Here is an 18,016-nt window from a genome sequence, read left to right as displayed (position 1 = left end):
GCCTGTGACCTCCTGGCCCCATTATTTCACGTTTGTGAATTAATTTAGCAGAGGTGATGTACCTACAGAATCTGCATTGACTGACTGGGGTGTACAAGACTGTGGTGCTATACAGGTGGGGAGCCAGCATTGTTTGACTTTTGACTTATGCAGCATGGTCACAACGAGATATAGGGATGAGAAGGCCAAGCTAAATAGATTCTAATATCATCAGATCCATCAGCATCAAACTCCAATTGCACTCAGTGAAATGCTAAAGGGGTCTTTTGGACTTCTTGTACTAACCTCTATGTCTAAGGGCCTGTACACACTGCTGCGCTTACACTGCGCTTTTAAAATCGCATGCGTTTTTAATCGTAAGGTCTTCTGAAAAAAATCATGAAAATCGTGAAGACCTGGACACACTGGTGTAATGCGATTTTTCGACCTACCTGAAGGCTTTGAGATTAAAAAAATCGCATGGGATTTTAAAAACGCAGCGCAAGCCCTGCAGTGTGTACAGGGCCTAATGCTGGAAAAGTAGAGAACACCCCAGTCTCTTCCAAGAATTTCCCTATCGCCTAGTACCCTCCAATCAGCTGTAGTTCATGCGTAATATCAGTACTGATGAAGATTATGGAATTTAAAGGACCACGGTCGTAAAAATCTTAAACTTTAAAATACACAGTATGTAAACATATACAGATAAGAAGTAAACTAAGCCATACATTACTTTTCTCTTATGTTGCTGTCACTTACAGTAAGTAGTAGAAATCTGACAAAACTGAGCCCATTTCCTCATTGGGGATTCTCGGGAATTTCTTTATTTTAAATAGCACTTAGTGAATCGCAGTTGCTCTGTCCAACTGCTAAAAAAAAGTGTACAGTGAGCAGGGAGGCTGGCCAGCATCTTTGTAAAAATCTTTCAGGCAGTGTCATTATAAAGTATAAAGGCCATGCTGAGAATCCCCTATGGAGAGATGGACTAACCCAAAACCTGTTGGTAATGTCAGATTTCTACTACTTACTATAAGTGACAGCAACATAGGAGAGAAGTAATTTATGGCTCATTTTGGTCTGGAAGAATCATACTTCTCATTTGTATGTGTTTATATATGTTTTAAATTTTAAGATTTTCGCGAGAGGGCTTTTCTTCATTAAGACTGTAGAATATGCATGGGTCAAAGAGCCAAAGTGTTATCTGAATGGTCTTTGGTCTGTCCAGCAAATATAAGCAATTAGCCCGAGATCAAAACCAGACTGGTGGCAAGTCAATCTCTAACATGGCACACAAGTGTAAATAACATTCTTGCCAACATGTTCATTAAAGTGCACAATCAGATAGAAGCGTGACCTTACAGAAACGATGTCAACAGTCCGTTCCAAAGATCACACACCTTCAGAGAACAGGTGCTGAACCAGTGCAACACTATACAAATATTCTCAAAAAAGGGCCCACTGTAAAGGCTGGTCCAAGTAATGCTATAGGCGATTTTTATAAAATCACATCGCTCAAGTCAGAACACACACAGCATTACATTAGCAAGAGACTTTAAAACCACAAGTGCTTAGAAAAAGCTCTTGCAGTGTGATCTAGCTGTAAATCAGGAACCATGCATTTCTGCATAGCCCCAAAACCATCAATAGCTGAACGGTCAGACGGTGTTCCTGTTGTAATGGAACAGATGGATGGTTCCTGAATTATGTTGTGTGGACCTTCTTTGAGGATATTTACTGAACAGAAATGGTGCGTCTTCTTTGATTGTTGTTCAGATAAACCTTGCAGATAAATTTGGCCGAGCAACTGCCAATTTTTTTTGAAGATGCCGCTTCCTCACCTGCCGCGTGACGTCATGCAGCGCCGTCATCCCTCTGCCCTCCCGCATAGCAACAGAATGCGTTGTCAGTTACACAGCCGACACGCGTCTGTACAGGCTGGCCCAGTGATGTTGCCTGATCCCCGACGGGCAACATCATTTGTTAGGTGTGTACACCCCTTTAGATTTAAAGCATACCTGAACTGAGAGTGATATGGAGGCTGACATTTATTTCCTGTATAAACATTGCAGATTGCCTGACTGTCCTGCAGAGCCTCTACCTCTAATACTTTTAGCCATAGACCCTCAACAAGCATATGCCAATCAGGTGTTTCTGAATGAAATCTAACTGGATTAGCTGCATGCTTGTTTCAGGTGTGTGAGACACTGACCAGAAAAATCAGCAGGCTTGCCAGGCGACTTGTATTGTTTAAAAGGAAATAAATATGGCACCCTCCATACCACTCTCACTTTAGGTGTCCTTTAAAGCAATACTAATGTGGCAAAAAAAAGTTAGATACTGACCTAGGTAGAAGGAAGGCTCTGAATCCCTTAGAACCTTCCTGGTCCTCTCTCCATCCCTTCGGTCCACCGCTGTCCTCCCGTTGAAGTTATTGGACCACAGCCTGGAAGCTTCAGAAGTACTTGCATCCCTGTGCACTTCTGAAGACAAGTGGGGAGATACTGCACATGCAGGAGTCCGAGCTTGAGGATTCTCCATACAAATGTACCTGTATCCAGAAGCACTAGGGGACTGGAGTGCTTCTGAAGCCTTCCAAGGAGTCTCGAAAGCACAGACTTTAACTGGGGGACCGAGGAAGACAAAGGGCACAGAGAGAGGAGTGGAAAGACTCTATAGGAGCCAGAGTCTTCACTCAGCATAGGTAAGTAGCTTTTTTTTCAGTGTCTCTTCAGTTTTCCTTTAACTAACACAAGTGGATTGACCAGCGATGTAGAACATTCCTCTCACTACAAGCCACAGCTTGTTGAGCTCATAATTTCAGTCTATTCTGATTTCTGGAACTTATTAGAAAATTCAGCTGCATATTAGCAAGTTGGACAAATGGCCAGGTGAAATTATTTCTCCCTAGCAGATGAATGAGTAAAGAAATAAAGAGTTACATCAAAACGGGCCAACACAGAAATGGATACCAAGTCTCATGAAAAAGATAACATTGTTTTATAATGTTAATATACCTCTGGATTTACAACAGGTGTTACAACAGGTTCTGGGGTTTCCCCATCAGCATGCTAGTAGCCAGTGTCAAGGGAGGTAGAATGAAAAGGTAACAAGAACAACCGGTTAGTACAGTGTGCAAATGACATACATGTGAACGGTTAGATTATACACAAACCACAGTGACCAGTGATGGCTCTGGAACATCACTGAGATCTACATGCCTAAATGCAGTGACATCAATGGTGTGTAACCCTTTCACTCCTCAAAACCGCAAGGACTTCACAGAAATAAAAGGCGGATTCCTGTAACACTACAGGGGAGCTAACGAAAGGGGAAGTAGACCAACACGTACCAAAGTCACAGCACTAACAGTGTTTAAAGGGAACCTTAACTGAGAGAAATGTGGATGTTTCCTTTTAAACAATACCAGTTGCTTGCCCGTTCTGCTAGTCTCTTTGGCTGCAGTAGTGGCTGAATCACACACCTGAAACAATCATGCAGCTAATCCAGTCTGACTTCAGTCAGAGCACCTGATCTGCCTGCTTGTTGAGGGGCTGTGGCTAACAGTATTAGAGATGTAGGATCAGCAGGAGAGTCAGGCAACTGGTATTATTTATTTTAAAAGGAAATATCCATATCCTTCTCAGTTTAGGTTCCCTTAAGGGAATAACTTCACTTTAGTACAAACGTAATAATTCTGGAAGTTGAAGTTCAGACGTATGAATAGATTTTGATACAGCCTACTCTATCAAAGGACTGACTGCATGGGGTGTATTATTCGATTTGGAAAGTTATGTTTTGTTTCTTATTCTGGTGGTCCTGAGGAACTTTACACACTTGCTTCTAAACATGATTTTTCACATCAGCTTCTGTATTTAAACCAGCTGACAGTTAAAGAGGAACTCTAACTCAGGGTTAAACTTCATCCCGATTAGTAGCTGATGCCCCCCCTTTCCCAAAGGAAATCTTTACATTTTCTTGAATAGATCATCAGGGGCATCTGTGTGGCTGATATTTTGGTGAAACCCCTCCCACAATGTGATGTCATGACCATAGTCCTGACAGTTTGCGGTCTGTGCACCTCTTTACATTGGGGGAAATAACATCTTTTTTCCAACTGCCAAGCATGCAATATCTCCCTCTGTGCAAAGACGTGTCAGCAACGAACATTCCACAAAGATCACCTGGCAGGACTAAAGAGGTCACCATCAGTGATAAACTTCAGAATGTAAATCAGGGAGAGGAAAGATTTTACAATGGGAAAACATTGATCAAATCTATAAATGAACATTGTAAAAAATAAGTGATTTTATTTATTATGTTATTTTCACTACAGTTCATCTTTAAGAAGTGCTGCGCCTTTAACAGTTCCAGAAGGGAATCATGTAAAGGTATGAGTCCTTGAAGTTGGGAGTAAAAGGATTACCATAGTTCCACATATCTATTAGATGTATTATTATTAATAATAATGAAGACATAGTATCATGCTGCTAGTGTCACATAAAAAACATGAATGCAACTCCCAGCTTCCCAGTACACACGGATGAACACATACTAGTAATAATGACAAACGTTACAGCTGTGAATGACACTCTGCAGAATCATCAATGACTAACGACTAAGCTGATCAGAATGTAGAGCCTAAAGGTTTATACACACATCAGACTATAGTCTTTGGAAAATGAAAGATCACAGACCAATCTTACCACCCTTCATGTAGTATGAGAGCCATACTCTACACAGTCTTTTCTATGGAGCTGAACTCCACATCAGAAAAAAATCTTTGCAAGATGCTGCACACACAGATGCTGTACAGACACAAAAGATCAGTATCTGCAAAAGATCTGTTCCTGCCAAAAATCCATTCCTGCAAATTGCAATGATAGTATATGAGATCTGCAGATCATCATACACACATGATTTAACGGACATTCATCTGCAGATCAGATCCACCAGGATGGATTTTCAGATCTGCGGATGAATGTCAGTTAAATCATGTGTGTATGATGATCTGCAGATCTCATAGACGATCATTGCAATTTGCAGGAATGGATTTTTGGCAGGAACAGATCGTTTGCAGATACTGATCTTTTGTGTCTGTACAGCATCTGTGTGTGCAGCATCTTGCATAGATTTTTTTTTTATGTGGAGTTCAGCTCCATAGAAAAGACTGTGTAGAGTATGGCTCTCATACTACATGAAGGGTGGTAAGATTGGTCTGTGATCTTTCATTTTCCAAAGACTATAGTCTGATGTGTGTATGAGCCTTAATGGTGTGTACACACTTAAAAGATAAATGAAAGATCACAGACCAATTTTACCCTCTTCCATGTAGTATGAGAGCCATACCTACACAGTCTATTCTATTGAGCTGAACTCCCCATCAGATAAAAATCTTTGCAGGATGCTGCACACAAAGATGCTGTACACATGCAACAGATCAGTATCTGCAAAAGATCTGTTCCTGCAAAATGCATTCATAGTCTATGATATCCGCAGATCCTCATACACACCTTGTTTAATGGACATTCATCTGCAGATCAGACAATCATCTGCAGATCTGAACATCCATCCTGGTGGATCTGATCTGCAGATGAAGGTCTGTTAAACAAGGTGTGTATGAGGATCTGCAGATATCATAGACTATGAATGCATTTTGCAGGAATTGATCTTTTGCAGGAACGGATCTTTTGCAGATACAGATCTTTTGAAATGTGTACAGCATCTTGCAAAGATTTTTATCTGATGGGGAGTTCAGCTCCATAGAATAGACTGTGTAGGTATGGCTCTCATACTACATGGAAGGGGATAAAATTGGTCTAAGATCTTTCATTTATCTTTCAAGTGTGTACACACCATAAGGCATGTAAGAACAGTGGCACTTGTCTCAATCTCCTGAGACAAGTTGCTTGATATTGGCAGCCTCTTCTTCAGTCGTTAAAAACAAAGAAAAAGAGCCCTCAGACTGGCAGAAAGTTGCAATCACACTGTCCTGTCCAGGACACGTCTCATCTGCAATGTAGTAGCTGTCGGTAAAGATCAGCCTAAAGCTGCGTATTCACCGCTCAACGGGTCCAGTGACATCCCCTTGACGATTGATTCTAGCGACACCTCTTCCTGTCGGCCCGTTAAGCGCGAGGTCACGCGACGTACACGGCGGTGCAAGCGAGACTTCCAGTGATCGCTGTACTTTGTGCCATGTCATCAGGGATTCTAAAGATCCGATCCGCCTTGTCGGCCTTTTGTCATCGCGTGACGCTAAGCGACGTTTGCAATTGTGTGCATGTACCCACCTTGCGACGTTGTGTAAAAATCGCCAATCATCGGGAAAATCAGCAGGTGGGTACAAAGCTTAAGTCACCTTGTGTCCCTCTTAGATGGCAGCTGGGGACCGGGCTCTGGTTCGTCGGCTGCCATCTTAAGCCTCATCTACACGGTACAATTTTCCATCAGATAGATGGATCTAATAAGAAATTGCATCGTATGTAAACGTCCAAATTGTTTCAGATCAATTTTGCGATAGATTTTGCAATAGATTTTGGGTATTTATCAAAGAAAAATCTAACGCAATCCGATTGGACCAGTTGGAAATTATCTAATAGATCCATCTATTGGAAAATTGTACCATGTAGATGTGGCTTAAGAGGGACACAAGCTTATCCTAACCGACAGCCACTACATTGCAGGTGAGACATGTTCTGGACAGGACAGTGTGATTGCAACTTTCTGCCGGTCTCAGAGCGCTCTTGTTTGTTTTTAGCCATGTTCATTGGACCACAGAGCTGCATATGAGCAGGATTGCCTGAGCGCACCAAAAGGGATATAATACAAAACCTCATTCTATCGCTCTTATTCAGTAGTGAAAGTCATGTCTAGGAGAACTCATGGAGAAGCATGTGGTTAGTTTGATCAGCTGATAGATTTGCAAAGATCACATCCTGCTTTAGCACATGGTCATGGCTAGCAAATCAGAGACTTGCATATCTATCACCTGACAAACTTATAACCTGCTTCCCCATAAGTTCTCCTACACATGACCATCACTATTCTTCAGTGATCCAAATACTTGGATAACAGTTGACCAAACATTGTAGATCGAGCTGTGAGCTGCAGGACACCTCGAGCTGTGAGCTGCAGAAGGATACCTGGTCATCTTCCCCACTTCCAATGACAGAACTGGCTGCTTAGCAGAGAGCCAAGTAGTACATCTGTACACTGAGAAGAAAAGGGGCACTTCAGCCTAAACAAACATACTGTCATTAAGTTACATTAGTTATGTTAATTAGAATAGATAGGTAATATAATCTCTTAGGCCTGGTGCACACCAGAGGAGTTTTTCTGAGCGTTTTGAGTTTTTAAATCTGCTGCTAATGTTATCCTATGTGTCTGTGCACACTGGAGCAATGAGGTTTTGTAAAAAAAAACCATAGCATTACATTGGGAAGAGCTTTTAGAGGTTTCAAAAGCTCTTCCCAAGGGAGGATAACATTAGCAGCAGATTTAAAAACTCAAAACGCTCAGAAAAACTCCTCTGGTGTGCACCAGGCCTTACTCGCCCTGTTTTAAAAGAAAAGGCAAATGTTTGTGATTCACGGGGGCTGCCATCTTTGTCATGGGGGCAGCCATCTTTTTGGTTGAAAGGAGGTGACAGGGAGCATAAGACACAGTTCCAACTGTCCTGTGTCCTGATAACCCCTCCCAGCTGCATGCGTTAGGCTTCAAATGTCAAATTCAAATTGTAAAAAAAAAAAATTGCACCAAAACAGCAGAACGAGAACAACAACATCAGAAATCCCATCATGCTTTGCACAGCATCAGGGGAAAAATGCCCGGGCAGTTTCTTCTGCTAAAAAGGAGGCTTATATAAGAGAAACAAAATTCTGATTCTGTGAAACACCAAGCCATTTAAGTGCCGCTGAGTCGATTTTTAGTCTGGAGGTTCACTTTAAATTGGACTTGCAGCAACACAGGAGAGGAGAGAGACAAGGAGGTTGGAGGCAAAATGTGTGTGCTATGTCATTTAAAAATAGCACCACCAAGGTCTTAAGGGACCATTAACTATGCAATTTTACCGAACAATCAACCTTCCTATCCATTATTGTGATACAGAAACTATCAGAAACATCGTTTTGGCCCATAAATGGAATAAAAAGTACAACCATTCTGATCATTTCAAATGTAGTCAATCCACAAAACTGATTGATAAAACAATTGACAAACAATACAACAGTCATAAGGTTAATCGTTCAGTAAAATTGCATCGTTAATAAGCATCTTTAAATACAGGGACCAATAAAAGTGTGCATTTGTGTTAGGGGGGTTTGCCGTTTGTGAGGATGCAGCCGATGATAGTGGCCTTGGGCGGTAAAAAGTACAAATCCGGTCCTTGTGAGGGGTACAAAGCTAGCAGCCGGAGTGGCGATTACACTGGATTTCTGCTGAGGTCTGATGTAGTATATAATTGGGGACTGTGGTATATATGTATGCCTAGCCTTACATGCACAATTAGAGTGCATTGGGCATTTTTTTTGTACTAAACGTAATAAATAAAACAAAAATAAATAAATGCACATTTCCTTTACGACAAGACACTGCCCCGTCATGGACAAATAGTAAATTCTGTTTTTCAAAAGTTTTTTCATAAACAATATAATTATTAAAAGTGTATTATTGTACCTTTTCTACCGTTCCACTTTGTAAATCTTCCAGGCTGGTGGACAGATTTCTGGTCGGACCTCTACACAACAAAACAGAAACTTTAGACATCTTATCACACTTATTGCAGGTTTCCACAGATCGGCCAGAGAATCGAGGAACACAAATATTCCCTCACCGTTGTCTGTGCTCTACCAGGTCCTCTTGAGGTGAGCTACAACTCTCTGGGGAACTTGGCGAACTAAACCTGCAAATTATAGGGAAATATTACGGTATTAGCTTCTTGTTCTCAGACGACAGTCAACGAAGAGTGTACAACTGTGAGGTTATCTTTCCTATACTGTATAGCGCTGTAACGGTTTGTAGTGACCTGTTCAATATTGATGGTTGGAAATGCAATGCGAAAGACCTCTCTCTTTCTTCAATACTTTAGTCATGTCTGAATCTTTGAGACTGCATGGACGCTGGCATGCCTGGCCTATCTGCCGCTACTTCTTTAAAGAGACTCCGTAACAAAAATTGCATCCTGTTTTTTATCATCCTACAAGTTCCAAAAGCTTTTCTAATGTGTTCTGGCTTACTGCAGCACTTTCTGCTATCACTATCTCTGTAATAAATCAATGTATCTTTCCCCTGTCAGACTTGTCAGCCTGAGTCTGGAAGGCTGCCAAGTTCTTCAGTGTTGTGGTTCTGCTATGAACTCACAATTCCAGGCCCCTCTCTGCACACTGCCTGTGTGTTATTTAGGATTAGAGCAGCTTCTCTCTTATCTTTTACAAGCTGGATAAATCGTCCTCTGAGCTGGCTGGGCTTTCACATACTGAGGAATTACAAACAAGGGCAAAGCTGTTTGCAGGAAGAAAAGAACAGCCTGAAACTTCAGTGCATGGGGGAAAGAAACACACAAATGATCTCTTGAGATTCAAAAGGAATGCTGTATACAGCCTGCTTGTGTATGGATGTATTTTCTATGTGTGGACATACTGTACATCAACCTACTTCCTGTTTTGGTGGCCATTTTCTTTGTTTATAAACAAACTTTTTAAAACTGTTTTTAACCACTTTTAATGCGGCGAGGAGCGTCGAAATTGTGACAGAGGGTAATAGGAGATGTCCCCTAACGCACTGGTATGTTTACTTTTGGGCGATTTTAACAATACAGATCCTCTTTAAGATCATCTATAGACATATATATTCATTGCTTCATGAAAACATACCACCAGTCAATTTAAAATGGTTTTCAGACAGATCTCCACTCCACCATTCTCCACTCTGAATTAAAGGAGAACTCTAGCCTGCACAGTGAGCAGCATTGGTGGAAGTGACTAGGATTACAGTAGAATTCCTTTACAGTAAAAAAGGATCTGGCCAAGTAGTTCACTATATAAGAAGTTTACTATATCAGAATTGGTCATACACTGTATGGTCGGGACCTGGGAACAGAGTTCACTACAGCCAGAGGTTTACTAACAGGGCCGGTTTAAGGGGCCCTGCAGCAAACCGTAGCATTGGAGCCCCGCCTCCCCCCCATTGCCCCTCTGCTCCCCGGGGCCCTGCAAATATAATAACAGCAATTATCACCTATTAGTCCTGGTGGGTGAGCAGACGGGCAGCGGCTGCACTCTGAGACACGCTGTCTCCCTCCCACTCTATGACCCGGTGCATTATGTGTAAACACACGCCGGGTCAGAGTGGGAGGGAGACAGCCTGTCTCCGAGTGCAGCCGCTTCCCGTCCACTCACCTGCCGGGACTAATATGTAATTATGGCTGCTGTTATACTTTCAGGGCCCGGGGGAGCAGGCAAAATGTAGCAGGGTCGGTGCTGCAGGGGCCTCAGCAGAGGTCGGGCCCCGGGGCAAATGCCCCCTTTGCCTCTATCGTAGCGCCGTCCCTGTTTACTAAATCAGAGATTCCCGATTCTACTGTATATGATACATATGTACTCAACAAAAACCTGCTGCTGGTTTAAAGTGGAACTGAACTCTTGCACAGGACACATGGAAAATGGAGAGAAATGCACCCTGTGTTTAGAGAGAAGAGCCTGTCTAATTGCCCCTCATCTTCAAGTAATTACAAGTGTAATGTGATCTCTCAGCTGTGTCAGCACAGAAATTCAGCAGTCCTCGGCAGACACAGCTAATATGTAAACACAGGAAGTTAACCTTATGTCTGCTTCTATGAAAGCAGAAAGTAGGCTCACTGCAGATTTATTGCAGGAGTTCTGTAAGCTGTAACAAATAAATGTTCTTCTTTAAAGGTTATTATGATGTTGCTCATCTTTTAGAGTAGAGGGGAGTTCTGAGTTCAGGTCCACTTTAAGCTGGGTATAAATATGGCATCCCAGCCACTACACCCATTGCAATTTCATTTTATGGCTTCCAGCTGGTTTAACTAATCGGCCGAGTGAGAACTTGTAGCCAATCAACTAGCTGGACTTTACAGATGCTGCAGAATGGAAGGGTGGCAGAGGTGTGCTTATCAGCCAACATGTCATTCTTTTTTAAGCATCTGGTCAGGACACCTTCCGCATGGAGTTTGTGTGCTCTGCCTGTGTTAGCATACGTTTACTTACATACTGAGAAGTATAAAAAAACATACTGATAAGTATGTATTAGGAAAGGGGGAGTGTCCTGGACCTCCAGTGGGGCAGCCTGGGACCAGGTACAAAAGTAAAGTCATTGTTAAGTGTTCAAGATATTGCCTCCTAAATAAAGGTTCTTCCAGATACTGATTGGCACCATTATCACTATTTCAGTGGAAAGAGGACAAGTGTTGTGTAGCTCAGTTATGAGCCCAGAGAAAGGATGGAATTCTGCATGCTAATTGACAGCAGATTTGTGTGTTTGGTATTTACTAGTCAGGAGACACATTATGCAGCACACAGCCACATCGTTTTTGTAACTAACTCCAGATCCAGAAAGGAATGTGCTACTTAGTCCAGTTACTTAGCAGCAGAAACTAATAAGGTGAAGCCAAATGAACAACACAGCAGTGACTGTAATATAAAGCAGTACAGAAGTGCAAAGTGCCTCGATACCCAGCTACCAGGCAGCAGGCTCCTGAAAGCAGACCAGGGAATTAGGAATTCTGATTGGTTGCTCAGAGTGACTGTACGTTAACTGCATGTGAAAATAACTACAGAGGTGGTAACTTAGGGAATGAAGAGATAAGTGAAAATGTATCTCTACACCTTAATAAGGCAAGATGGATGTGTGTTGGTAAGTTTTCTCTTGCCTTATTATCTCCAGCATGATCTTGGTGAATTGAGGCCATTCTTTGTAGTTATTTTCACCTGCAGTATATAGGGCCTGTCTTTAACTTTAGAATTCTGTAGTTATTTTAAGGATTGAATATTTAAAGTTAGAGATCTCTCCTTAACTTAAAGACAGAAGAGTTAAGTTTAGGTCTGCCTGAGGTAAATAGTTTAGTGAATACTACATGCCTTATCACCATAGAGATAACTCTAGAAACAGCTCAGAAACATTATTAAAGACAGGAGATAAGCTTGAGTGAATTGAGGCCAATGTGACTGAAGATGCAAGTGAAAGCAATCAACACACAACTAGGTGGTAACAAACCAAGAAATCGTGTTAGTAACTGTTTAGGTAGGCATACATCTAGCGATGATGGGTAGATTCGACCAAGAGACAAGTCTCTGATCGAATCTGATTAGAGAGAGATCGGTCAACTGCCCATACACCGTAGGCAGATTCCCGATCAATTTAAGCATGCAATGTCGCTGCCCCCCAGTGTATAAATGTATCCCGTGTCTGCATTCATACATTACCTGCCCTGTGTCACCCACCCTGTGGTGCCCATCCATCCTCAGAATCCACCTCTGTTTCATTAGCGGGATACAAGCCTACAGCGCACAGCATACTGTTAATGGAAGAAAGGTGGAGTTGGAAGATGGGTGGGCACCGTGCAGTGGGCAACACAGAACAGGAAATGTATGCACACATGTGCACACATGGGGGGTACATTTATACACACGTGAACACTGTCGGGAGTTTCATCTCGTTCATCGCTCACCCCGATATTGCTCGCCATTACTGCTGTGCACCCGATCGACCACAACGGCCCGACATCTTGCAGCATGTCCGATCGATACATGCGACCAATTTCAGCACGAAACTGGTCGCATCGTTGACCAGGCATGCTCCTGCCAGCACCGATTTTTATTTGATTCAATAATAATTATCAAATCAGGTGGCCGAAAGATGTAATGGTACCTATTGGGATATGTGACAAGGGGATCAAGAATACACTTGTATGTGTGTTCAAGTACTGATACACCCAATAAGGTAGGTCAGTCTGCCAGTATATGATCATTTATAGGAGAAGTGTGTAGACTACAGCCTGCCCATGCATACAGAGAGAGTTAATTACTTCCCAGTATAAAAAACATAATTTGAGCACATAGATACTTTGACACACATTGATCCTTATTGTTCCTTTTGTCCACACCTCCCAAACTACTACCGTTTCCTAGCTTGCTACTCCAACTAATTGTGATGGTTTTCACTTGCAATGTTGAATGTTGTCACATTGTCTATGTATTTAAAAGTAGTATGAAACTCAGCATTACCTCTTTGCTTTAAAAGATTATTTACAGCATAAAATCTACTAACACACACCCAGAAATTGTAGCAGAACAGCATTCAAACAGTTAAACACAGCACTTTATTCTTCAGTGGAAAGCTTCTGGTTGCACCCAAAGAATAGTGATAACATTATATTTTGTTTACATTCCTTTCTCAGATAGTAAACATTAGCAAAGTGCTGAAACTGAGCTCTCCCTGCTTCTAGTATGTGTGCAGATGAGAAATTATCACTAAATAGACTTTAATATATAAATTCAGCAGCCTTGCAATAAATGCAATGGCAGCTTTCAGAGCTGATAAACTGTACTTTGGGAATTTGTAAATAGGCAATATTACTTGTGCACAATAGTAAATATAATAACTGTTTGAATAATAAAAAATAGGAAAACACATTTTTATTGACTGTTATGTCAGAGTTTTATCCCACTTTAAGCACCTGTTTAAGTTTAAGTTTTTCAATGATGGCAAGTGTCTTCTAATAAAATCAGTGTTAGATTGCTGTATACATCTAAAGATAGTTTCTGCTCTCCAGTGATTTCTCATAAATAAGTTTGTACATGTAGCATCCAGTTCCGTATGGTTAAGATACAGATGTCTATCATGCCTCAAGATAAAACTTACATTTCAAAAATTTGCAAGAAAACAGTTAGTTATTAAAGGTCAAGCACTAGAAGATGCAGCACTGGGGAGAAGAGACCTAATCATTGATGAACAGGAGCTGCAAGATCACTAGCAAGAGAGGTTAGTATACTATTTTCTCTCTTCAGGTGTTTTTTACAGAATGCTGAAAGATTTGCTTTATAAAGGTTTCCTTCCCCATTCTATACTTTTTCACAGGCAATCAAATTCTACATTGAATGAAATATAAAGATTTCCACAAAATAATACATTTGCAGGCAATTTGTTGAAATTTGATGAATTATCAAATTAACTAGGAAATGATATGTCTGGATTGCCAAATGTGGGGGTGTCACAGACGGGCGCTCATGGCAATAAATCTACAGGTGCATTAACACAAATAATCTCTATTCTTACCCATTTTCCAGGATATTTTGTGGAGGGTTCGTTGGGGCAGATGGTGAGGACGTCGTAGAAGTTACCTATAATAAACAAAAGAAAATATTATTTAATGGGATAACAGACAAGACCCAAGGGAAATAGACAAGCTAAGGAATCAGAGCTCCTTTAATTGCCGTATCTTTCGGAATATCTGTCCTGCTCCTGCTTCCGCTTCTCCTCCTGCATCTTCCGATATCCGGGTACACTGCAGCCGCCTGACACTACACAGCTCCGGTCCTTCTTCCTGATCAGCTTCATATTTCCGCATTAGTGGTTTCCCCCATACTGTGCGACTTCAACGGCACGTGCCCAAGAGTCATGCATGACGTGCGTCTCACTGGGGTCATGCAGTATTCGGAAACCACTGATGCAGAAGTATGGAGCCAACCAGGAAGAAGGACCAGAGCTGTATGACATCTGAACATGCAGGAGAAGAGGAACATTTGGAGAAGCTGGTCCGGAGCAAGGCAAAGAAGAGCGTCGAGGCAAGTGGCAGTGTAGGGTAGCTTAGCTTTTTTCCCCTGATCTTTTACTTGTAGGCCTAGGAGCGTCTTATAGTCCGGAGCGTCTTATAGGGCTGGAACCCACAGGAGCGCTTTTGGCAGCGCTTTGGCAGCGCTGCGATACGCTAGCACTTTGCCGAAACGCTGGGCTAATGTTAATGGATGGGGCAACTTCCACAGGAGCGTTTTCGTTTCCCAGAAACGCAAACGCAGGACCTGCAGCATTTTGGGAGCGTTAGCGCTTCAATGTAAAGTATTGAAACGCTAGCGGAAACGCTCAGCAAAACCTAAACTGAGTGGTTTTGCTAGCGTTTTGCGGTTCAGCACACTAACAAAATTAAAAATAATTCACAGGACCAATCAGGATAAAAACGCGAAACGCAAAACGCTACGCAACCGCTGAGCAAACAAATACAATGTTGCAAAACGCGACCGAAAACGCGCATGAATCCGTTTGCAAACCGCTCAGACAAATTTAATACGATACTTGCATAAGGAGAGGGAAGACTCTGGGTCCTATAGAGCCTACTCGTTCTCCTCACGGTGTCCTCGTTATCCCGCAGGCTCCTCAGTTTCAATCCTCCGCCAGGGGGAGACTTTGGAAGTCTTCCGAAGCACTCAGGCTCCCGAAGACCTGTGAATCTGCACTGAGCATGCACAAGTGTGCGCGAGAGGGCGATCACGCAAGTGCAGTACGGAGCTGCCCGTCTTCGGAAGACTCCCGAAGCCAGCCCACCGTGGAAGAGAGCAGTCTACGACCCATGGGTCCTAGACTGCTAACAGGAGAGCCTACGGGGGAACGCGGGGACCATGAGGAGACCGGGAAGGCTCTATAGGGCCCAGAGCCTTCCCTCTCCTTAGGTAAATATGTGGTTTTTTAAAATATTTTTTACGCTTCAGACTACCTTTAAAAGAAAATAAATATGACAGCATTTATATCCCTCTCATTTCATGAGTCCTTTAACGGGAACCTGAAGCATGAGGCATATGGAGGCTGACATATGTATTTAATTTTAAACAATACTAGTTGCTGGCAGTCCTGATGACCAGTCTAGCATCAGTAGTATCTGAATCAAACACCCGAAACAGGCATGTGGTTAAGCTTGTCAGAAACACCCAATCTGTATGCCTGTTCAGGGTCTATGGCTAAAAGTATCAGGGGCAAGACTGCCAGGCAACTGGTATTGTTTTAAAATTAAATATGTCAGCCTCCATATCCCTCTCACTTTAGGTGTCCTTTAACTCTGCCTACACTGTTTCAGTACTGGTTTTGTAGAGGTCAGTTAGGGCTCGTTTCCACTGTTGCGGTGCGGAATCGCCTGGATTCCGCCACTGATAAAATAGCATGCGGATGCGATTCCCCATGCGTTTTTTGCCGCGAATTCGCAAAGGTGAGGGTATATGCGATTTTAACCATGTCACTGCCTGTGTGAATTTACATCGTACCTATGCGAATTCGCGGCAAAAAACGCATGGGGAAAACGCATGCGATTTCCCTATTAAATACATTGCATGCGATTCGCATGCATTCCACTCTCAGGCGAAATCGTTGGCTCTTTTGTGCGTTTTTTCACTGCTGAAAAAAACGCACATCACCAACGCAACAGTGGAAACAGGCCCATCCACTTGCATACCATGTGCAAATCCGCATGCACTGGACGCATGCGGATTCGCGATAGTGGAAACGAGCCCTTACACCCAGTGCTAAGTTACTTGAGGAGCTATGTTTCAAGCATAGGCTAGTCGCTAGAGCATTACATTTACAAAACTTTGGTTCTTCATAAACGTAACCTTTCCCATCAAATTCACTGTATGTGGGCAGATAGATTTAGAGGAATGCAGCAGAATACTACAGTAGATTACCTCTGGTTTTACCAGCTCCATCGTCTGATTGTTCTTTGGCACCAGTTTCTTCAGTGTTGCTTCAACCTCGTCCTCGCTGCTTGCAGAAAGAATCCTCTCTGAAGAGCCTGGGGCACATTGTTAGCCAAATTAGTCCTATACAAATTGACCCTACTTAACACAGAAGGTATTTGCTAATCTTCAGTTTCATAGGAGTAGGAAGTGATTCCCATAATGCATCAGTTTTAGTATAACTGTAGTCTGCTAAAGCCCCAATTAGTACAGAATCAGCTATGATACTCTTATCAAAAGTGTCTGATTTATGGGTTACTGTAGTTTGGGCTGTTTCATCACTCTCCATCTCAGCACAAAACAGAGATTAAAGGGCATTTATGTGTAAATCAAAGGTCTGTAAACTACTTATGTGCTAAAGCAACCAATTACAAGTTGCTTCAGTTATAAAAGCTTGCAAAAGAAAGTTAGCTACATAACAGGAGAATTCCACATCCTACTTAATCAGCCTAGCATCACTGGGAGGGTGGGGCTACATTCAATATACAGCTATATTCAGTTATAGGAAGTGTTTCTGATACTGAAACCAGGACAATGGCTGTAAAAGTGGGTATCCTGAAGAACTTCCTGCATTCTACTATATGTCAACTATGGCGCCTCTAATAGATTTCATGCTAAAATCTATTAAAAATCAATGTGCAGTGCGTGACAATTATAGATCCCTCTCTGATCAGATGTCAGAGAGAGATCTAACTTTTGGGCATGTCTGGAGAAAGTCTGCCAGCAAGGGCGTAGCAATAGGGGTTGCAGAGGTCTCGACCGCACTGTAGGGCCCTCCCTCAACTGCAGCGTTAGCTCTTTATTGGTCTTGTGGCAGGTTTTAGTTCGCCGGATCAATTGTTATGTATAGAGTGGTTGGGGGCCCCATGTAAAACTCGCACCGGGGCCCATAGCTCCTTAGCTATGCCACTGTCTGCCAGCATGTAGTACTTACGCATCCTTGTGGTCTTGTCCTCACTGTGCGTGTGTACTGCTGGCCATGATTAAATGACTATGGCGGGGGTATGCGCACGTTTGTGCTTGGTGGTGTAGGACTTTTTGCGCACCCATGGGCCAAGTTCAGCGTACGCACAGCCGTAGGCGCATGGGCAAAGGAACTGGAGCCAAAATTCACCATAAAAGAGCCCCTTCAGCCATGGCTCAGTGTGGTTCATTCTGACCGCTAGTGGTTACGCCTGACCGTTCCTGTGCCTCTGGCCTACCCTGCCTTTGTTTCTGTCTGCCCGTTATTGAACCGCTTTACCTGATGATTCTTTATCCTGATTCCCTTGGTTTGACTCGGCCTATTTGCTTGACCTGATTGA

At 42.6% G+C, this 18,016-nt stretch overlaps 1 protein-coding gene across 11 annotated transcripts in view; it reads right to left on the bottom strand.

Annotated features, from left to right (window-relative positions):
- PPFIBP2 (PPFIA binding protein 2) overlaps positions 1-18,016 on the bottom strand; it is a 308,186-nt gene that overhangs the window by 45,348 nt on the left and 244,822 nt on the right. For 10 of the 11 annotated variants that reach the window (XM_068259523.1, XM_068259524.1, XM_068259525.1 and 7 more), the window contains 5 exons: positions 16,662-16,768; positions 14,272-14,336; positions 8,810-8,878; positions 8,653-8,713; positions 2,994-3,047 (listed from right to left, as the gene is read on the bottom strand). In XM_068259523.1, coding sequence (XP_068115624.1) covers positions 2,994-3,047; positions 8,653-8,713; positions 8,810-8,878; positions 14,272-14,336; positions 16,662-16,768 — 356 coding nt within the window. The remainder of the gene's footprint in view (positions 1-2,993; positions 3,048-8,652; positions 8,714-8,809; positions 8,879-14,271; positions 14,337-16,661; positions 16,769-18,016) is intronic. The other variant, XM_068259526.1, reaches the window with a different exon arrangement.

This window comes from Hyperolius riggenbachi, chromosome 11 (genome assembly GCF_040937935.1).
Source record: "Hyperolius riggenbachi isolate aHypRig1 chromosome 11, aHypRig1.pri, whole genome shotgun sequence".
Lineage (NCBI taxonomy): Eukaryota > Metazoa > Chordata > Amphibia > Anura > Hyperoliidae > Hyperolius > Hyperolius riggenbachi.
Note: the sequence above shows the minus strand (reverse complement) of the source record. Positions and strands in the feature narration are given on the sequence as shown.